General features: G+C 44.5%; 1 protein-coding gene and 1 non-coding gene across 9 annotated transcripts in view; one reads left to right on the plus strand and one right to left on the minus strand.

Annotated features, from left to right (window-relative positions):
• SCUBE2 (signal peptide, CUB domain and EGF like domain containing 2) overlaps positions 1-22460 on the plus strand; it is a 65997-nt gene that overhangs the window by 22927 nt on the left and 20610 nt on the right. For 5 of the 8 annotated variants that reach the window (XM_019975316.2, XM_070803698.1, XM_019975312.2 and 2 more), the window contains 10 exons: positions 525-614; positions 2840-2956; positions 3882-4004; positions 7731-7847; positions 9327-9449; positions 9864-9980; positions 10221-10307; positions 11974-12078; positions 14391-14546; positions 14945-15151. In XM_019975316.2, coding sequence (XP_019830875.2) covers positions 525-614; positions 2840-2956; positions 3882-4004; positions 7731-7847; positions 9327-9449; positions 9864-9980; positions 10221-10307; positions 11974-12078; positions 14391-14546; positions 14945-15151 — 1242 coding nt within the window. The remainder of the gene's footprint in view (positions 1-524; positions 615-2839; positions 2957-3881; positions 4005-7730; positions 7848-9326; positions 9450-9863; positions 9981-10220; positions 10308-11973; positions 12079-14390; positions 14547-14944; positions 15152-22460) is intronic. The other 3 variants (XM_019975317.2, XM_019975318.2, XM_070803699.1) reach the window with 3 other exon arrangements.
• Positions 2538-2610, minus strand: TRNAG-CCC (transfer RNA glycine (anticodon CCC)). The gene has a single exon. It is a non-coding gene; the product is annotated as a tRNA-Gly (tRNA).

Genomic DNA, 22460 nt, shown 5'->3' on the forward strand with positions numbered 1-22460 from the left:
GGGGGCCCTTTTCTCCCTGTGAGAACTTGGAGAGCCCTTGTTCCTCTCCTGGACTAGGCTGCTCCCGGAGCTGATATTCTGGAGATTGGTCACCTCCCAAGAGAGCTGTTCATGATGACAGGGTGGCCTTTGCCGTCAGCAGAAGCCAGAGTTGCATGCTTATGGCTGGATGCCTGCCCTGTCCATCGTGATGTGTCCTTTGCTAGCTCCATTTTAGAGGTTCCCCAATCCAAGATTCTTTTTGTCCTGAACTAGGGGTTCTGAAGTGAATCTGAAGCTTGCATTCCCCAGGGTCTGTGGTCAGTACAATATAATAAAAAAAAAAAACTCTTTCCCGTATTTAATGTCTATTAAGGCTCTGTGGCCATGTAACACAGAGCCTCATTGCAACATGTTTTTTTTGAGCAAAGAGTCACATTTCTCACATTGTTCTCGTGTCTGGGATTTCCAAGGAAGTGGTTGTGCTGGGGATGAACAATCTGACTCATTCAGTCTGAGAACTGTGCTCTTTGCGTCTCTTGCAGAGCGAGAGGACATTGCCCTGGAGGTGATGGAGAGCAACACCACGTCCGTGGCAGATGGGGATAAACGGGTGAAACGGCGGCTGCTCATGGGTAGGCGCCTCACACACACCCACCAGCCCAGCCACTGCATTGTCCCTTTCCGTCCCCAACTTACAGCCTCAGGACTGAACCTGGGGCCACGTGCCCCAGACCAGCTGGACCGGAGTCAGCAGCTCCTGTCCAGCTGAGGTGTGTCTGTTCTCCACTCACTGCTGTTGCTAAGTCACCATCCAGGACCCCTGATCCAGTGGGAAGAACATCGATTCAGCTGTCAGCGTAGCTGGTTAGCATCTGAAACTTGCCAGACTTGGGACTTGGAAACACTGTGTCCTGGCCTTCCTCTAAAATGGATGTAATACAGTTGATCTCTTCGGGCTATCAGGAAGCTCAGCTAAGACAATAATATGCCAAAGTGCTCAGAGTCCACTGCCTGGGACTTAGTGGGTGGTCAGTACATGTCAGATCCCCTCCACTCTGAGTAACTATGAAGAGAGAGGCATTTTGGGCAGCCCCTGCTTAGCATGGCACTTTGGCTGGGTGTTTGTCCACTGAGTCTTCTAGTTCAGACTCAGCTGTGTTAATGGCAGGAGAGATGAATGGAGAAGAGCGGCACTTGGCTGAGGGACACAGGAAGGTCTGCCAGCAGGCCCGCTGGAGCTGCAGGCCACAGACAGCAGACACTCAGCCTTGGCTGTGGGGTGGGAATCAAGCAGCTCCTTTGATGTTATTATTCTGGAGAAAGCTTGGCTTGACCTAAATGAAACTGATCTTTGGATAGCTTCTGGATGTAACGGTCAGGTAAGATATTAAGCAGCCGTTGGTTACCAGGCAGGTGACATTTCTGAGCTCTTTTCTGCTCTGCCCTATTAAAATTATTATTTTTAATTGCCTTAGAACAGTATGTATGAATAATATAAAAACCTTAAAGAGTTAATTAGTACTTAATAGTACTTATAATGAAACAGATCATTTCCTTGTCTCATAACTTGCCATTTGCCAGTGGCCACAATTTTTAATTCTCCTGGTTGTTTCTTCTTCTCCTGACTTACCCTCCCCCATATTTCTGAAAAGGGAAGTGTATATAGTTATTTCTTGATGTCAGGTGTTTTTTTTTTACCCCTTCACCACAGGGTTCATGGGATCTTAGTTCCCTGAGCAGTGATCGAACTTGCATCCTAGGCAATGAGAGCACGAAGTCTTAAGCACTAGGCTGCCAGGGAATTCCCCTGATGCATCAGTTTTAAATAGTAGTTTTTGACTTCCTACCACAGAGAATTAAGTTGTTAAGCTCCCTTTTGACCCCCTCCCCCAATACACACACAGACTCCCTCATACCCTTAATATGTTGTTATTCAGTCACTAAGTTGTGTCCGACTCTTTGCAACCCAATGGACTATAGCCTGCCAGGTTCCTCTGTCCATGGGATTCTCCAGGCAAGAATACTGGAGTGGGTTGCCATTTCCTTCTTCAGGGGATCTTCCCAACCCAGGAACTGAACCCAGGTCTCCTGCATTAGGGCAGATTCTTTACCAACTGAGCTGTAAGGGAAGCTAGTTTTCTTAGTACCTCTTACCATTTTTTTTTTTTTTTCCAAATTTCTGGCAGACCTCTAAAACCCTTTACAATGTGTTCAAATACAGCAGATAACTTGCCAATTGAATTTTTTACAGAAAAGTCCCTTCTGAGGCTTCCACCCTGCTCCAGTGGGGCCTCATTCCTGGGCCAGTTGCATATCTGTCATCTTGGCCTTTCCTGGAGCACCCACTTGGAAATTCCCTTCCCCATGCTCCTGCTTTGCTGGATCCCATGGCTTCTGTTTTGTTAGTTTGCAAGGGTAGATAGAAATTTTTTTTAAAACTCTGCACACCTGAAAATGCCTTTATAGTTTACCTTCCCCCTTTCTTAAGAATTTGGCTTAGTAGAGTTCAAAGTTGGGAAGAATATTCCGTCAGAGTTTTGAATAATGCCCTGTTGTTCCCCAACCAGGGACTGAACCTGGGTCCCCTGCATTGGGAGTGCAGAGTCTTAGCCACTGGACCACTAGGGAAGTCCCGATGTCACTTATGCAGAGAGGGGATGGGGAAGAGCTGCACTTGCTCTTCCTCTAACTCACCTGTGGGTGGCAGAGACTTGGGGTATGGCTGTGAGTACCCCACACACTCCCTGATGTTCATGAATTTTTGTCAAGTATTACCACTGCACGGATGTCCCTTTCCTCCCAGCTGTGTCAGCACTTCTCTACGAAGCTAACTGCCTCTTTCTTACCTCCTTGGCAGAAACGTGTGCTGTCAACAATGGAGGCTGTGACCGCACCTGCAAGGATACTTCAACAGGGGTTCATTGCAGTTGTCCCGTCGGCTTCACGCTCCAGATGGATGGAAAGACCTGTAAAGGTAGCCTGGGCCTCTCCATGCAGCTCACCTGGGGGAGTAAAGGCAGTTCTCCCCCTCCACGCCTCCTGAGCAACTCCAGATTTGCTTATGATTCATATTGATCAAAAGGAAGCGTTTCTTCCCTAGGCTAGTAGAAGGTTATAATTGAGGAAGCTTAATTAGAACCGACTTAATTACAGTAACTGTAGAGAAGGTCAGCTTCTACAGGCACAATCCATTTCAGGCAGTGGCCTTATTAGAAAAAAGCAGTTGTTCACGGAAACATTCATTTCCAGGAGATAATATCATCCTATCATAAATAATAGCCAAGATTGTTATCCAGAGAACTTAATGAATGTACCATCAACATGTTGCAATGAATAGAGACCCCAGTGACTTAGTATTTCATGGGCAAGAGTACAAAGGCGTCGTTCTTTAATGTAATTTTAAAAAAGTAGATAAACAGTTACCAGATGAAACAGAAAATATAAGATTAATCAAGTATCAGAAATCATTTAAAAGCATTGAGGCTATTTAATCGTTATGTAATTTGCCAAAACAAATATTCTAGTTCCTTATAGTTTAAATCGTTAAACTGGAATGGGAAGTATAGAAAAGGAAGCCATCTCATCTTGAGAGACCAGTGCAGGCATGAGAGAGTAATAGGGCATCCCCATTTTCCCTCCATTTGTTTCCTTAATGCCGGTTAAGAGAAGGGCAGCGTAAGTCCGAATTCTCCAGGGTATGAGGCAATTGTCTTTCAAAACGGGTTAAGCCAGGCAAGAGAAGGTGTGTAAGATGGAAAACATCAGTAAACATCCTTAAATGCTTTTATGGGTCTCTTTCTGTTTCAGAGAATAACGAAGCACACACAATAGCACTTCAGGGATTTGTGGCTAACAAGGCAAGTACCGCTGTCTGATTTGCCGATGCTTGCCTGTTACAGATATTGATGAGTGCCAGACGCGCAACGGAGGGTGTGATCATTTCTGCAGAAACACCGTGGGCAGTTTTGACTGCAGCTGCAAAAAGGGATTTAAATTATTAACAGATGAGAAGTCTTGCCAAGGTATGTGCTGAAACATAGCTGTGCCCTGCAGTGCCCACTGGTTGGATTGGAGAAGATGAAACCCTACTCGGGCCGAGACCGCCTCACTGGGCTTCTCAAGTGGAGTCGTTAATCCAACCTCCAGCCTGTGCTTCACTTTTTTCATCTGTTAGATAAAATACAAACATGAGTTAGCTCACAGGTATATTTTGGAAATTCAGTTGCTGATGATTAGAGAACACCTCAAAGAACCTGTGTGGTGTGATTACAGCCCAGAGCTTGCTGCTAGAAATGGATCACAGAATGCAAGCAGGGTTGTGTTAGGGTTGAGATGATGAATATGTTCCCTTTTCTAAAACTTCCTTGAGTGTTATGGATTTCCTAACAAAATTTGGTGCAAAGCGATGTTGATTTAATTAACATATCTTTTCTCAGCAAAAAGTTGGGGTCAACTAATTGGTCCCTTTCTTATAGGCCTTGTTTGAATGACCAGCCTTTGGTGTTGGGGCAAGGGTAGGGGATGAGGGAGGGAGGGGACTGAGTGGAGGAGAGGCTGGGCAGTCCTTGGGCAGGATGTCAAACCCCTTATCAGACACGTTCTTCCCACATAAGGGATATCTTAAGGGAACTTCTCTGGGTAGCTGTTATTGATATTAATAATTGTTTTGGACAGCGATAAGCTGTTTTGGGTTGAGGGGGCATCATTTATATTTCCAGATGAGCACCTTTTATGCCCTATTGACATGCAGAAAGAAACCCCCAGGAAAGATGTGCTGGCGTTTATTCCTGTTTCATTTCTGAGAATAAGAACAGCCTAATTTATTTGGTTTGAAGTCCCACAATTAAATCAAAATCAGAAAAAAAATCTGATTTCACTTCAGATAATAAAGATGCAACATTACTTTTAAAAAATCTTACGGTCTTAAAATCTTAAGTTTCTCTCTTGGTTTTTTCCTTCTTGATACATAATTTGTCAGACTCTTCATAAGCCCCCTTTAAAGTCAGCGAGTTCATTTTAGATAACTACTGCATGATTTTCTTCTGTTTGACTTGGAAAGAAAATTTACTGTTCCATATGATGTTTCATAATGTATAGAGCAAGAAATACTATTTAAGCTGTGTAAACACATTAAAAAGGAATTAGAAAAGTGATCTCATTATTTTTGGCAAAGCAAGAGCCCTTTGTGAGCAGCCAAATTTAGCTACCGAACAAACCCACATTCTCAGTAACTGGCTGATATTAATAACAGAATTCATAGAATGACATCAATTGCTACAGAGCAAATAGACTTTTTCTCATTTTTCACTGGTCAGTCTTGGTAGAACAAATATTTGCACAGAACAAACTTGCTGAAGAAATTTCCAGGACTTCTGGGAAAAAGTGGATGAAGAGATTTTGTAAGATTTTGCCCTTTTTTATTTCTTGTTTTTCATTCCTCCGATTCCTTCCAAATGTTTGTTTTTTATTAACGAAGTTTCTCATGGCACAGTTGGTGTTGAAAAAGGGATCTAGCAATGGTCTAGTTGGCTTGCACTGAATCCTGCCCTGGTCCTGGTCTATCCATCTGGGGACACAAGTCGTAACTGTTAAAATCTTCCCAAGAGTTGAGGAAGTGAAACACTGAAATTCCAGCGTACGGGAAAGATGTGAGAACAGACCAGGGAAGAAGAGATGATTAGATCGACAAAGGCAGCCTCCTGAGGCTAGTTTCCATGATCTCAACTGAAGCCAAGGAGGCTTCCATGCTGAACCAGGAAGGGAGGGGTCTCCTGGGACTGAAACAGGAGGGAGGAACAAAGCCAAAGGATTGGCCAAAAGGATCTAGTTTGGTGCTTAAGCACCACATTTCAGGGTCTGCAATAGAAAATTACTGAGGATGTTAGTGTTAATGCATTTTTTTAAATTTTTTTGTAGTGCAGAGGGCATTAAAGCTCAGGATCAACTGGTCTCCTGGGGCCAGAAGACAAATTCTGGCTAGACCCAAAAGAGATATCTCCAGCTCAAGTGTTTTCTCTTTTTAATTGAATATAGCTTATAACATTACTATGGCTCTTTTACCAATTAGTAATAGAATAGTAATAACGCACAGTCAGGTTCAGTTCAGTCGCTCAGTCGTGTCCAGCTCTTCGAGACCCCATGAATCGCAGCATGCCAGGCCTCCCTGTCCATTACCAACTCCCGGAGTTTACTCAAACTCATGTCCATAGAGTTGGTGATACCATCCAGCCATCTCCTCCTCTGTCATCCCCTTCTCCTCCTGCCCCCAATCACTCCCAGCATCAGAATCTTTTCCAATGAGTCAACTCTTCGCATGAGGTGGCCAAAGTATTGGAGTTTCAGCTTTAGCATCAGTCCTTCCAATGAACACCCAGGACTGATCTCCTTTAGAATGGACTGGTTGGATCTCCTTGCAGTCCAAGGGACTCTCAAGAGTCTTCTCCAACACCACAGTTCAAAAGCATCAATTCTTTGGTGCTCAGCCTTCTTCACAGTCCAACTCTCACATCCATACATGACCACTGGAAAAACCATAGCCTTGACTAGACGGACCTTTGTTGGCCAAGTAATGTCTCTGCTTTTGAATATGCTATCTAGGTTGGTCATGACTTTCCTTCCAAGGAGTAAGCGTCTTTTAATTTCATGGCTGCAGTCACCATCTGCAGTGATTTTGGATCCCAGGAAAATAAAGTCAGCCACTGTTTCCACTGTTTCCCCATCTATTTCCCATGAAGTGATGGGACCAGATGCCATGATCTTTGTTTTCTGAATGTTGAGCTTTAAGCCAACTTTATCACTGTCCTCTTTCACTTTCATTAAGAGGCTTTTTAGTTCCTCTTCACTTCCTGCCATAAGGGTGGTGTCATCTGCATATCTGAGGTTATTAATATTTCTCCTGGCAATCTTGATTCCAGCTTGTGTTTCTTCCAGCTCAGCGTTTCTCATGATGTACTCTGCATATAAGCTAAATAAACAGGGTGACAATATACAGCCTTGAGGTACTCTTTTCCTATTTGGAACCAGTCTGTTGTTCCATGTCCAGTTCTAACTGTTGCTTCCTGACCTGCATACAGGTTTCTCAAGAGGTGGGTCAGGTGGTCTGGTATTCCCATCTCTTGAAGATTTTTCCACAGTTTATTGTGATCCACACAGTCAAAGGCTTTGGTGCACAGGCAGCACCTTAATAGTTTATAACCATTTTTAGGTATGTTAGGGCTTCCCTGATGGCTCAGATGGTAAACAATCTGCCTGCAGTGAGGGGGACCAGGGTTCAATCCCTGGGTGGGGAAGATCCCCTGGAGGAGGGTATGGCAACCCACTCCAGTATTCTTGCCTGGAGAATCCCATGGATGGTGGAACCTAGTGGGCTACAGTCCTTGCTATCACAAACAGCTGGACACGACTGAGTGACTTTCACTTCTCTTTCACTTTTAGGTATGTTATTTCACTTGACTTCATTTCAGTATCTTGAATTGCTCAGCCCTGCAAATAAGCATGGGTGAGAGAGACCCACTGAGCTTTTTAGTTTGCAATAGCACTTGGAAATAAGGGTCCTGGCTGTGAATATACTTCTTGTGGGTTGCTTAACACTTTCTTTAATACAAGTGAGCAGGAAGAGCTGATAGATAATTCTTTGCTCTGTTTTTTTTATTGTATTGGTCAGCAACTAGTGTTCTTATAAGCGTGTTTTTCTCTCCGCTTGTCCCTCAGAGTCAGTTTCAGCTCCCCTCTCCCTTTGACAATTACAGATGTGGATGAATGCTCTCTGGATAGGACCTGTGACCACAGCTGCATCAACCACCCGGGCACCTTCACATGTGCTTGCAGCGAAGGGTACACCCTCTATGGCTTTACCCACTGCGGAGGTGAGCAGAGTCCCTCTAGAGTCACATGAGGCTGGGCCTTACTCCTAAGGTTTCCTGAGATCAGGGCCAATTTTTCTACCTTGGGAGCTGGACTGGACATACCCGTCACTTAACAGTAGTAGGGAGTCCCTCAGTTCAAGGGAAGCATCTGCTATGGGAAATCTTCTCACATTGATCCCTTTAATTCATCAAGTGTGAGATGGAGCAGAGAAAAGAGCTGAGTTCTTTCAGTGGTGAATGCTTTATGGACTTTATTGATGCTGTTGTACTCAGAGAATGGAGGGTCTCTCAAGAGCTGATGCACTGTCTGCTGGAACTTCCCAACAGATAGTAAAGTCACAGTCCTCAGAGAGGCTTGGCGGTGCACCAGCTGATCCCACAGTCTTACTGTGCATAGGGGCTGGCTGTGGGGCTTGGTTCGAGCTCTTTGAGCTGGTCTTCGTGCAGGCCTCTCATCTGGAAGTGGGACCATGGACCCTATGTCTCTGCTGAGCCCTTGAAGCAACATCTTCTGATGTCTCATGATCTTACGGCTAAGTCGACTATAGCCCAAGTCAGATTTGGTGTCACTCTGCGGCCTCTAATCATCAGATGCATTTAGCAATCTTTGAGAATGCAGATTCTGATTCTGATTCTAAATGGCTAGACTTCCAAGGTGATTTTGGAGATTTGAGGATATGGGAACCACTGATCTAAGTATTTCCTACCCGATCCTTGTGTCCTATGTCCTTAGGAAGAATGGATAGTAGTAATTTGTCATAAATAGTGTTGTTTCTCTTCCCCTTTTCAAAACATACCCGTCATGGCTGAAGACATACTCTCCAGTCCATCAAGAAAGTTCAAGGAAATGTTTCCTGAATATGAATATGTATCTGCGTTTTAGTTGGAGTCACCTTCCAACTTGGACTCAGTCTCAGGTTGATGGGGATTAGTGCACATCATTTTTCTTTTTTAATGCCAAAATTTTGACAGCATAACTGCTTTATTTTTAAAAATTTAATTATTATTTATTTAGCTGCATTAGGTCTTCATTGTAGCACACAGACTCTCTAGTTGTGGCACATGGGCATTTTTTTTTATCTATACCCTAACTTTATAAACTATCAAGTGGAGAATCCTCATTCTCTCTATCTCCCTCGGGATGTAACTCAGGAAGACAGTGGAGTTTTAACTTAGGGGCCTGTGCTGTGGCTGAGTTGGACCCTGAGAGTAGAGTGTGACCCTTTCTCAGTGTGCTCGTTGGGGCAACTGTTTGGTCAAGAATGGAACTTGAGATCATCCTGGTGAGGTTCCTGCCAGGAAGTCCACTGAATGGGGAGGGGGTCAGCTGGTGCCAGGTGCACGTTCTGAAGGCAATCAGCACGTTCCCTTAGTGAGTTTCAGTCATGTGACTCCCCTCCTGCTTCTTCCTTGATGGAGGGATACTGTCAGCCGGGTCAGCGACAGACGGCTGTGACAGGAGAGTGTTTTACTTCCCAGACACCAACGAGTGCAGCGTCAACAACGGAGGCTGTCAGCAGGTCTGTGTGAACACTGTGGGCAGCTACGAATGCCACTGCCACTCTGGGTACAAGCTCCACTGGAATAAAAAGGACTGTGTGGGTAAGAGTCCCTGCGGCTCAGGCTCAGCGCAGCCCAGCAGTTCTCGCCATGCCCCCCTGGACCCGGCGTGTGCCGGCCAGTCCTCGACTGAACTCTCCTGCCCTCAGCTGCAGCAGCCCATCTTTAAATAGTTCAAAAACAGGAGATACTTTGCAGGCTCTTTGGTGTTTCCTTCTGTGCTTCAGCGTAGGTTGGAACTCACTTCTGTTTGCTTTTCCATATGAAAAGAATAGTAAACCAGACGCTCCTTTACCCTGGGCGGGGTGGTGGGGAATAAGCGAGTGTCTGTGTTTTGGGCTGGGCATCAGCGCTGCCTTCTTCGCTCGGGTCTTTGGTGTGTGGGAGTCAGCTGGCCTGGTCTCACCAGGAAGTGTCCTTCTCTCTCTGTAAGTGTCTGCATTTTGTCCTGTCTAGAAGTGAAGGGGGGCCTGCCCACTAGCCTGTCACCCCACGTGTCCCTGCAGTGCGGTAAAAGTGGTGGAGGAGACAGGTGCTTCCTCAGATGTCACTCTGGCATTCACCTCTCTCCAGGTGAGTGGGTTCCAGGCCCGGGGCCAGGCCCTCCTGGCTCTAGGTGTTAGAAGCCCTCACAGGTCTTCCAAGTATTTGACCAGCTGCTCCCTGGCCCCTGGAGGCCTGTGCTCTGAGACCCTGTTTTCTGGGGGTTTTTCTAGTGGTTCACGTGGAGCGGGGGGAGGGAGGGACTTGAGCTTCCGGCAGGAGAGCCTGTAATCTCGCCCACATGCTGACAACCCACCTTCTGTCTGTCAGGACTGCAAGAGGCCTATTCTGTCACCTGCGGCTCTTCCTCTCCTCTCAGGAACAAACAGCAAAAATCAAATGACTCCGCTTTCGGGGGTAATTACCAAATCTGCGTGTTGTCTCTGGGGCTCACTGTGTTCGATAGGCTTCATTTGTGGGGTGCTGTTCTTGGGTGCTGGCTTTGTTTTCTTTTCTCCTAATCTCTCTGATGCCACGAGCATGTTACAGGATGTTCTTGCCTGCAGCCTCGGTGCCTGCGATCTGACTCACCACATAGCAGACACTTACTGAGTGTCCACTCTGTCAGGAGGCTCTGTGCAGCTCTGGTGGGTCATAATATTGGGCAAAGGGCCGTGTAGCTCTGGGGCCAGGAGACTCGGGTCTCCCCAGCTTCTGGTACCGTAGAGCCCCTCAGAGGCACAGCAGGAAAAAACAGGTACTTGGGGTGCCTGGCATTGGTAGAGACATGAGCATGACAAGGGAGCAAGGATCCTGTCAAGAGAAAGAAGCCCAAACCCTTTTCGGTTTATCAAAAGACAAAGAGTAACCTTTGAAGCTCTTCAGAGGTCTTGTTCTTCCAGATTTAGACGGGTTTGTGATGACGTCATGAGAATATCTAAATAAGGAAATGGTTCTAGATGTCCATACTATGCGTTTAAGCAAAGGTAGAAGCTCAGAGCATGATAATAACAGCTTGTGTTGAATTGATGGAGCAGTTAAAACATGTGCGAGCTGATTTATTATAATCCACACGATAGCCCTCTGGGGCTATTTTATCATTATTTTTATTAACCAGATGAAGAAACTGAGGTTTAGCGAGGTGAAGTAGCATATCGAAAGTGAGTCAGATGGGACACTAACGGAGCCAGGATGTTGACCAGGCTGCCTGGATCCAGTCTTGAGCATTGCCCTTCACTGCTCTTCTTGTGCGATGCTTACACCCAGTCAGAGGGGACATTATGGTCTGTTTCACTTAGAAATTAAGGCCGCCCTAAGGGTGGGCAAGCAAATCGTTAACAGTTACCAGACAGTAGGCTAAACATTTTGTTGTTGTTTTGCGTTACCTCATTTAGTTCTCGTAACAGCTTCAGTAGTGTAGGGACTGTCTGTTTTGTGGATGAGGACACTGAGGCTTAGGGAGACTGAGTAACCTGCTCAAGTTCTCATCACAAATCGAAGGGCTGGAATGGGAATCCTGGTCATTGGCTCCAGAGTCCAACACAAGGTTAAGACTGCCTGTGGAAGGAGAGCAGAACATTCTATGTGAGGCCCTCACAGCAGGCCCTTTGCTCCCTCACAGACCCTGAGAGTCCTGGCCGTGTTGAGTGATGCTGTCCTTGTCTGAAATGGTGGCTCCCTCAGCCCTGCCCTCCCAGGACGGGCTTGTTGAGGAGAACCTGCCTGTCCATTTTTCTCCACTGTCTTGTCCAAATGTGAACTGGGGGATTCTGGCCTTCCTTCTTGGAAAGGCACAGAAATGACCTCATTTTTCATCTCACTGCTGAGGCTGTTTTTGGCCCTTCCTTTGTTATGTTTGAGCGCTGGATTCATCTCAGATGAAGGGACAAGCGTAACTCTTAGGAGGCTCCTGGTGCCGTTCGTCCCAGGGTCATGGGTGCCCCCGGATCCCAGTCTTCCTTGGTCTCAGTGTAAGAGAGGGGCTCAGGGTATGCTTCCAGCAATGGACAACTTGCTGTGACCCGCTGGGATTTTCATTCCTTTGCCTCCAAAGGTAACCTCTCTCACTTGTTTCTTTCTGAAGATGTCGCCACCGTCAGGACAAGTGTAACCTTTAAGCTAAATGAAGGCAAATGTAGTTTGAAAAAGGCTGAGCTGTTTCCTGAGGGTCTGCGACCAGTCCTCCCAGGTATGGAATCAGACGGCTGGTGCAGGAAGTGTGTCTGCATGCCGGGGAAGGGATCTGTAGCCAGCAGAGCCCTTCAGATGGGATCCTACGGTTCAGACTCTCTATGGACTCTCTTCTCAAGAGGAAGAAGACCCCTGCCTGGCAGCTCCATATGCCCCTGGGGTTACACATTAGGACCTCCTTTGCAGGGTACAGAGGGTGAACCTCTGGGGAAATCTGTGAGTTAATAGCAATCAATATGGGCTTAAGATGCATTAGTAACTTGTGATCATATTGGGTTAAAATTTCTAGATCTTAGAGTTTGCTTAAAATATAATCCAAAGAAATGAAAAAAGGTTTGGCTCAGAAAGGATCATCTTCGGTGAACAAAAATATCACATCCAGCTTTTCTGCTGGATCTCATCTTTGGAGGCAGTGATGCCATTGGCTTCAGCAGAACAAATACTTTCCAAGTAGACCTGGCTTTATGGAAAGAGCAGCATCCAACATTCCTCTTTCTCCCCAGCTCACATTTCCAGTATTAGTTCATAGAATAATTTTAGAGAATAAAAGAAAAATCAGGATTCATGTATTAGGGAGGGTTCTTTCCCTAGTCTACCCTCAAATAAATCATACAAACAAATAAAAGCATAGTCACTGTAGTCACATCTGGCTGCCTATTTTAAGTAACTAACCAAGATTAATTTGGGCACCTCCATTTGATGGAATTGGAGAAGGAAATGGCAACCCATTCCAATATCCTTACCTGGGAAATCCCACAGACAGAGGAGGCTGGGCACTACAGCCCATGAGGTCGCAAAGAGTTGGACACAACTTATCAACTAAGCAGCAACATTTTATTGAATATTACACAGCTATTAATTATGGGTTTTCTTGATGGAATATTATGCAGCTGTTAATTATGGGTTTTCAAAGAATGTTTAATGACATTAGAAAATGTTATAATAAAGATGAAAAAAAGAGTCACATTTTGTATATCTAATATAACCTAAACTGTGTAAAAAAAAAAAAAAAAGCATAAGTAGAAGAAAAACAAAGAAAACTCACCATGTCCTTATTAGTGGGTTAAATCTAGGTGGAAGGATGTTGAGTGATTTTAATTTTTTTGCTGAATTTTCCAAATTCCCCAATAGTGAGCATTTATACTTTTAATCAGAGGGTGAAAGCATTATTTAAAGATAGATTTGGTCTTTAGTTTATTTAATGATATTATACTAATGTTAATTTCTTAGTTTTGATAAAGATACATGTAAATATAAGATGTTAATATTAGAGAACACTGGATGAAGAGTATGTGAGAACTCTGAATACCCTCTCAGAAACTTTCCTATACATCTAAGCTTACTTCAAAATAAAAAAAATTTTTTTAATAGATATGAGAAAATAGAAAGTGAAAGAGGTTCAAAATGAACATCTATCCAGTTTGAGATTTGAAGTGAGCCTTTTGAGAGGTAAGATGGATCTTTAGGGAAAAATTAATTGCCTTCTCCTTCCTTTGACCCTGATGCCCTGCTGATTTGAACATCCTTATAATGTTAAGAGAAGAATATGATACAGATAATTCATCAGTTCAGTTGAGATTAGTTCATTGTATGGATAGTATGTGGATCTGCTCTTTGGTTCTGGTTAACAATCATTAGTCAAAAGATTCACTGGAAGTCATGGAATGAGGAGTGAGGGTCAGAAACGAGCATGTCCAAAGCCTTACATAACACCTTCACTCCCGTCCTGTATGCCTTCATGACTGTTTGGATCTGTTGATCTTTTTGCCATTTATTGCTCCTGGTTATTTCAAAATGAGTCGTCACTGTTGATGTGCTTTCCAGCTTTCTCTTTGAGTTGGAATTACTCCAAGGTCAGTTTGCCTGAAAGCAGGAGTTAATTTCCTTTCTACTCTCATGCTCGTTCCGTACTTGAAGACTCAGCCCCTGCTTGAGGCATCATAGTTCAGCTTTAAAGAAATGAACCCTGAGAACATGAATGCACCTTAGCAAACCACCAGTCAGGAAGGCAAGACAACCTTTGGTTCCAGTCTTCCACATGTGTGGCTGGTCATTCAGAAACATTAAGCATCTGTTCATGAAAATCAGTTTCGAGAGCTAATGGTAAAGTTACATAGGAGGCAATACTGGCTCTTCAAGATTATAGTGTCATCGTGCTCCAGGCTGAGGGCTTGCAGTGTCTTGGCATCTGGAGTTAATCATCTGGTCCCCAGAGAGCTGTTCTAATGAAATGTTTACAGAGTTTGAGCGAATGTTCAGCTGAGTGCTTTGCCAGGATTTGGCTTCCGATAATTTTGTTTCTCCATACAGAGAAGCACAGCTCAGTAAAAGAGAGCTTCCGCTACGCAAACCTTACATGCAGCTCTGGCAAGCAAGTCCCAGGAGGCCCTGGCCGACCGAACGCCCCTAAGGAAATGTTTATCACTGTTGAGTTTGAGCTTGAAACTAACCAAAAGGAGGTGACAGGTTGGTTTGAAAATAGTCTCTGGTGCCAGGCTTCTTACAGCTTTCTCCTGTTTCTTTGCCTTTTGCTCTTCATCATTCTTGTGGGGGGAAATTGTGCATTCACTTAAGTATCTCCTGTTTTTTTTTGTTTGTTTGTTTACCCCCAAACTACACTGAATTTGTTTGGAACCTGATGATTTTATCTGCCTCATCAAAACTCAAAGCTACCATTTTGGCCAACAAATTTCTGTTTGAATCAAATGCTGCCCAGCCTGCTAGGTGCCCAGCTCCATGTCTCTCCCCGTGCTGTCTGCAGGGGGCTGTGAGTGTTGGTAGGCCCTGCAGTCGGTCTAGACATAGTCCAGCAGATACGTACAGCAGCCTGAACTCCCCTCCACTGCACTCTCTGGTTTCTGCAGTGTCTTGTGATCTCAGTTGCATCGTAAAGCGAACAGAGAAGCGGCTCCGGAAGGCCATCCGCACTCTCCGGAAGGCTGCCCACAGGGAGCAGCTGCACCTCCAGCTCTCAGGCGTGAACCTTGAAGTGGCTAAAAAGTCTCCCCGAACATCTGAACGCCAGATAGAGTCCTGTGCAATGGGCCAGGACCATGGAGGAAACCAGTGTGGTGAGTGGCCTGCTAGCCGGGACATTTTTACTAATAGAACTCTCTTGAGCTCCAAAAGCACTAAAGGCAGCCATAAGCAAGTCTGGCCCATCCTTTCTCCCCAGGCTCCTTCCAGAGAACACCTGGGATCCCCACCCTCATTTGAGATCTACACTTGGTATTGCCCTTGCCTCCTGGATCAGGAGCCCCTGAACACAAGGAGTAGTGCCTGGCACTTAGTAAATGTCAGTTGAGGGATGGGATGGAAGAGGCAGGGCTGATGAGAAGAGAGAGGGTTGTCCTTTAAGGGTCTGAAGGACCGTGGTCTTCAAAGCACTGTGGTTCCCCCAGCTGGGGCAAGACTGCAAATATAAGGCATCACTGAGCCTTCTCGACATTCCACTCTCAACAGTTCCCCTATCATCTCCCTATGGTTTGACCCATGATGGCAGTTAACAAACTCTTGTCCATAATTTTGTGGAGGGGAGAGGCTAGAGATCCTCAGCTGCTTTATGAGATCCCTGAACTATGGCCCAAGCTTCTGATGAAGTTCTAGGCAAGAGGAATCTGGGCAGGAGGTTCCAAGGTGGTCAGTCTTGAGGTGTGTTTGTTGTGAGAGATTGTTCTGGGCAATTATGGGAGACTCTACTGAAGGAGTCTTAGATGGGGGGAAAAGTAGGGTCTCACTTTATAGTAATGTAATGATTTGAGGCTTCACCTGTGACAGTCATAACACTAAGCACTTTATCTGCATTACTTCATTCAATCCTTATAGTCATCTGACCAGGCAGTGTTATTATCTGCATTTTACAGAAGAGCAAACTGGAGTTCAGAGGGGTAAGTGTTCTTGCTCAAGGTCACATGGATGGTCCTACTCCAAACCCTGTGCTCTGGTCCCAAAGAAAGGTGAATTTCAATAAGCAGACCCCTCCAGAGTAAAGTGATGTCCTTTCTAAAGTGTCATTAGAGGAGCAAGGCCTGAGAAATGAAGCTTGAGCTAAGGAGTAATAAATCAGTGTTTCAAAAGAAGCAAAGCTAAGTCCAGAGGCACTTGTTCAGAAAAGTTGTCAGCAATAGCTCCACATCCCTATTCTGTTGCTTTGCCAAAACATACTGGAAATCATGTGTAAAATCAGGTGGTAACTGTCTACCAGGGGGCTGTTCTCAAATAGTTGTAACTCTCATTCCAGCTGACTCACTTGAAAAAAAAAAAGATTAAAAACAACCCAGCTGGTTGATTTGTTCTCACTTAAAATTCGAAGAGTTCCAGTTTTCATACCAAAATGGTGATGAGAATTGGCTGTTGCTGCCCTGGTTTCTAGGGTGAGCTGCAGAAACTGTCAGGGACAGGCAGGTCTGTCCTGCTTCTGGCCTCTCAGAGCTGTATGGCACCCCTCATCCCCCAAATGCTGTCCTGGAGGTAGAGGATCCTGCAAGCTCGCCAGGGAGCTTTTATGGCCAGTTAAGAGTTCAGAAAAAGCTAATGTCAAGGGCCTTGGGGAACAACTCCCAGTGAGAGTATTATTACTACTACTATGGGCATGCTTCTGGGGAATAAAGAGCTCACGGTGAGGATCAGGAGTTACTTAACAGAGGCCTCATGACTGTGGCCACTCATGGAAGACACACAGTACGAGGTCAGTGTGGCTGTTGTGTGTGTGATATCCTGAGGTGTTTGTCATGCCGAGTTGGGTTGGATTTGCTTCTACGAGAGGCCACGTGTCTTGTCTCAAGAGCTCCCTCTAGCACTGGATGAATTCTGTAGCCTGCAAGGGACTACAGGTTCACCCCGTCTGACAGCAGTGTTGACGATTTTACGATGTCAAGGAACACAGCCCAAGGAACTACCAGTGAAGCTTTCCGCCTGCTGGAGGGAGGAAGTGGGTATAAAGAAGGGTCAGTTGAGTTAGCTGGAAAGGCTTTTTACCCAGCAGACTCCTGGCAACGGCAAACCATGGTGTGTGTGTGTGTGTCTGTCTGATATTCCTGGTCGATTAACGCAGTTGTGTCCAACTGTTTGCAACCCCATGGACTGTAACCCACCAGGCTCCTCTGTCCATGGAATTCTCCAGGCAAGAATACTGGAGGGGGTAATCATTCCCTTCTCCAGGGGATCTTCCCGATCCAGGGATCAAACCCACAGACCCACATCTCCAGCATTGCAGGCAGATTCTTTACCATCTGAGCCACCAGAGAAGTCCTGCACTAATGGTGTTAGAACTTCATAAAGACCAGGCTGACTGGTATATTCTGAACTCTGATAGCACATGCAATGAAGACAAATGGAGGATAATTCTTTTGGGGAATTATTTTATATTTCTGGGACTTCTTTGGTAGCTCAGATGGTAAAGAATCTGCCTGCAGTGCAGGAGACCTGGGTTTAATCCCTGGGTCAGGAAGAGCCCCTAGAGAAGGGAATGGCTACCCACTGCAGTATTCTTGCCTAGAGAATGCCATGGACAGAGGAGCCTGGTGAGCTACTGTCCATTTATGTTTCTAGAAAAGAGCCCAAAGAGTGTTTTGAGTCACCTAGAAGGAGAGATGGGACTGTTATGTTTTTCCTTTAAAGTATTTTTTATTTAGTTTTTAATTACCTATAAGTGGTACATGTGTCAAATGATATAGAAATGTACACAGGATGGAAATTTTCCAATCAGCTTCTAACCCCACTCCCCAGAAATAATCACTGTCAATAGTTTGCTGTGGATTTTTCTACATCTGTTTTTATGCAGATATAAAAATGAAATTTTATTTATTCATTCAACGAATATTTATTGGGCACCAAATGTGTGCCAGGCACTATTCTAGGTGCTGGAATCCAGCAATGAGACAAAAAAGAGCAAAAATCTCAGCCCTTGCCAAGTTTAGAGTTCTAGAAGAGGGAGACAGGCCACAAACCAATAAAGAAGAAAGTATATCCTGTAGCAAATAGTGGTGAGGGAGTGAAGAACAGGTAAGCAAGGAAGTGGAATAGAAAATGCCGAGGTAGGACTTCCCTGGTGATCCAGTGGTTAAGACTCCACGCTTGCAATGCAGAGGGGTGCAGGTTTGATCCCTGGTCATGCCACGCAGCACAGCCATAAAATAAAAACAAAAAGAAAATGCCAGGGAAAGGGGAGGGGTGGGGATGAAGGTACTCTGCCAAAATGCAGACTATGCTCAGGGGCTGTGGTCATTGAAAAGTGATATTTGGGGAGAGATGTGAAGGGTGGGAGGCACCGGCAGTGAGGACTTCTAGGGGAAGAGCCCCGGGTAAAGGAAACAGTGAGACTAAAACCCCGAGGCACCGAGGAGAAGGCTGGGGTGATGGGAGCTGGGTAAAGGAGGGTGGAAGAAGAAAGTCAGAGCAGAGGCACAGGGCCAGAGCACGTGGGGAGTGGAAACAGTGGTGAGGACTCTGAATCTGAGTAAGAGAAAAACCTGAGAAGGGGTTTTAGCAGAGTGATAACAAGGTTCTGACTTATGTTTGAAAAGGATAACTTTGGCTGCTGTATTAAAAACAGGCTGAAGGTTTGTGTGTGATAAAACAGTAAAAAATATATCAATGCAATTTTAACATACTGCATATTGTTTTTAACTACAGAGTAGATCATGGCCACCTTCCCATGCTAACAGAGGAGCTGTCGTACTTCTTTTAAAGCTTCCTGGTCTACATTTGTCTTAAGACACCAGTATTTATTAGCCATACTCCTGAGGGTGACATTTAATCAAGCTATTCCTAATTTTTCTATTACCAACAATGCTGCAATAAATATTCTTTTTGTGCACAGACCAATATTTCTGGAAGATAGACTTGTAGATGTTTAATTGCAGGTCGAAGGACGTACATGTTTAAAACTGAATAGATACTGCTAATTCAACCTCCAAAAACATACTAATATATACTCCCCCCAACATTGTGATTGAGTGCTTATTGCCCCACATCATTGGTAACATGGATTATATTTTATTGATCTTTTTAATTTGCAACTCAGATTTGCAAATCTGATAAGTAAAAATGATGGTCATTTGAACTTGTTTTTCTTTGATTATTAGTAAAACTGAGTATGCTGTCATATGTCTGTGGCCATTTTGATTTCCTCTTCTAAGAATATCCATTTTCTTTAGCTATCTTTCCATTGAAGTTTTTGTTTTTCCAACATAATTTTTAAAAAATAAAATTTAAGGCCCCAAGTTTTATCAAAGAACATAGTCACGTCTGATCAAACATTTTCTTTCTTATAATAATTTTATATAGTAAAGTCTCATTATTTAAGGACTTTGAGGACAGCCCACTCTGCAAGTGATCTTTGTACCATCTGTGATCAATTTTAGCAAGATGGCAAAAAAAAAAAAATAGCAACTATATTCTCCAAGGAACAAATTCCTCAAGCTTGTAGTAATTCATAAAGTCCTTTGTATCTAAAGAAAAATTAATAATGACTTGGATTTCTCTTTTTCTTTCATAGCTATTTATCCTTTCATAAAGGATACATTATTTAAGAAATATACTTGCTAAAGTATAAATTTTTGTATTTGATTATTTTGAAACTTGCCGAAATTTTAAAAAGACAACCCAGACAACTGGCAAACTGGGAAGTATTCTAGTGCCTGGGTCCTTGAGAAACTAGAAAAGTTTAATTCAAATGTTAATAGTAGTAGCTTTCTTCTGCAGCAGTTGGGAAAAATTAATTCAAACAGAATTTATTGAGATCCCACTCTGTGCCACAATAAGAACTTGGGATGAAGCAATAAGAATATAATGGGTGAAAACTGTGCTTTTATGAAGCTCACATTCTAATGCAGAGAGATGGGTAATCAAAAAGGAACGGAAAGGATAGTTTCAGAAATTATAAGTGCTATTGAACTAATAGAACAGAAAGTGTCAGAGGGGAGGAGAGATTTCTGCTCTTTACAGGGTATTCAAGGAAGGCTGCCAGAGCAGGTTGCGTTTGAGCTGAGACCTAAGTGAGAAGGAAGAACTGAGCATGCAAACCCAATGGAAGCAGGGAGTGCGTGAACAGAGGAGACAGCAGCACATGCAAAGGTCCTGAGGCAGGGAGAAGCCAGGTATTTTCTTCTTAATTTTTTCAAAACAGAAATTACTTGGAATTGAGCAGGTGGAAAATTTCTGTTTTAAATCAAGGAAAATGTAAATGGTATATATAGACCAATATTAAACTAATATTTATCACCTAGACTTGATAGGAAATTCATTTAATTAAAACAGTTTAAAAAACATAATTTAGTAAAATGTTGACATCTATTGAACACTTAATGCATTTAGCCCTTTGTTAAGCACCTTACCTGTGTGTGTGTTTAGTCCCTTCAATCACTTCTGACTTTTTGTGACCCTGTGGACTCTAACTAACTTCTCTGTCCATGGGATTCTTCAGGCAAGAATACTGTAGAATACCAAGAATGGGTTGTCATGCCCTCCTCCAGGGGATCTTCCTGACCCAGGGATTGAACCTGAGTCTCTTATGTCTCCTGCATTGGCAGGTGGATTCTTTACCACTAGTGCCACATGGGAAGCCCTAAGCACCTTACAGGACTCTTCTAATTTAGTCCTTGTCACAAGTCTATTCTGCATCATCCCATTTTTATAGATAGGGAAACAAAGGCATGAGAAGGTAAGCAGTTTTCTCAATGTCGTGCAGCAAGCAAGTGGCAGAGCCAGGATTCAAATTCGGGTCTGACTCAAGAGCCCACGTTCCTAACTCTTAGTTTGAATACTCTCAGCTCTCCTGGGTACTGTGTATGCCCTGTGATTATCCTACTCATACCTAACTCATATGGAGAGTCCTCTGTGGGCCATCTTTGTGGTGGGTGCTGAGGAGGACTGAATAAGTAAGATAGCATCCCTCAAGTTGTCACCCTCCCAGGGAAGAGTCAGAGAAGCCTTCCCCAAAGAGGGGAAGCCTCAGTGAGCTTTAAAGGAAGCACAAAGGGAGCACAGACGATACATAAATGGGTAGAGGAACAGTCTTGGGCAGTGAGGACCAGCAAGATGTGCACAGGGCATCTTTGGCATTTCAGTATTACTATCCCTGGAGTGGAAGGTGGGATGTGGTGGGCAGCAGGGCTAGTGGGAAAAACATGGCTAAGTCATGAGAGACCTTGAATGTGTTTATCTGTAGGTGACAGGTATCATTAGAGGCTTAAATCAGGGAGCATAAGGTCATATTTATATTCTAGAAAGAGCTCTCCAACTGAATTGAGGGTCAGGACTGGAGGCAGAAAAGCCTATTTGAGAGCTTCTAAATGCTTTGCATAAGAGATACTGAGAACATGAAGGCACTAGATGGAATAGAAAAGCAACAGTAGATTAGAGAAATATTTAGGAGGAGACGTGAACAGCATTTGGTGATAAATTGGATTGGGGACTGAGATGAGGAAATGGTTGGGGTGAGCTCAGAGGTTTCCGACTTGGCCTCTGATCCTGCATTTTCTTTCCATATGTCCCCCATCTTACCCAGCCCTGTTTCGTATGCAGGAGGCACCGACAAAAAGCCTGTGGGTTGGTTGAATGGTAAGATGAATGTGATCACTGGGGAAGAAATAATCAAAAGATTTATAGGAAAAGCAGAAAAAAAAAAATGGGCTCTTGAGAGGGCATGAGAAAGAATGAACACTCATATACCAGAAAAGGAGACTGAAGGCTGAGTTTGAGTTGAAGACACTGAAAAGTGCAGGTTGGCAAGTCGAAGAGGCTTTTGAAGCAGGGAGTGAAGCAGTCAGAGAAGTACTTTAGGAAGGTGAATCTGTGGGTAATAACAGAGCTGGGGCCAGGAGGAACGGCCAGCAAGGGAGTGCACTGGAAGGTTATTGCAGTAATCTAGATATGAGATGGTGAGGAGCAAAGGACACTAGTGCCATAGGGATAAAAAATCGGGGACATACAAAAGGGACCCAGGTATAGGATGCTGCAGCAGGGAGAAGAGAAGTCTGGGTTAATGTGGTTTGGAGCCTTGGTGACTGGGAGTGTAGAGATGCTGTTTATAAAGAGGATAAAGTCAGAGGGGTAGGAAGACTTGGACAGGGAAAGGGAAGAGAAGCATTCCCCTTGGGAAAGTAGAATTTGAGTTACAACAAGACTCCCAGGCAGAAATGTCCACAGGCAGGTGGGAGTCTAGGAAAATGACGTCACCTTTCCAGGTGTAGACTGACCCCCCCAACTTGCGTCTGTCCACACTGCTCTGACTTGCCTACTGTTAAAAGGGATGAACAGCCCACACTCCTTCCTAGGGCCCACTCTTCCCCTGGGGCTCCAGGGCCCATTCCCTCTCACCATCTCAAGAGCAATGTTCCTGCTCTTGTCCCCACCGACCCTGCATCTCAGAATTCTCCT

The sequence above is a fragment of the Bos indicus genome, chromosome 15 (assembly GCF_029378745.1).
Source record: "Bos indicus isolate NIAB-ARS_2022 breed Sahiwal x Tharparkar chromosome 15, NIAB-ARS_B.indTharparkar_mat_pri_1.0, whole genome shotgun sequence".
Classification (NCBI taxonomy): domain Eukaryota; kingdom Metazoa; phylum Chordata; class Mammalia; order Artiodactyla; family Bovidae; genus Bos; species Bos indicus.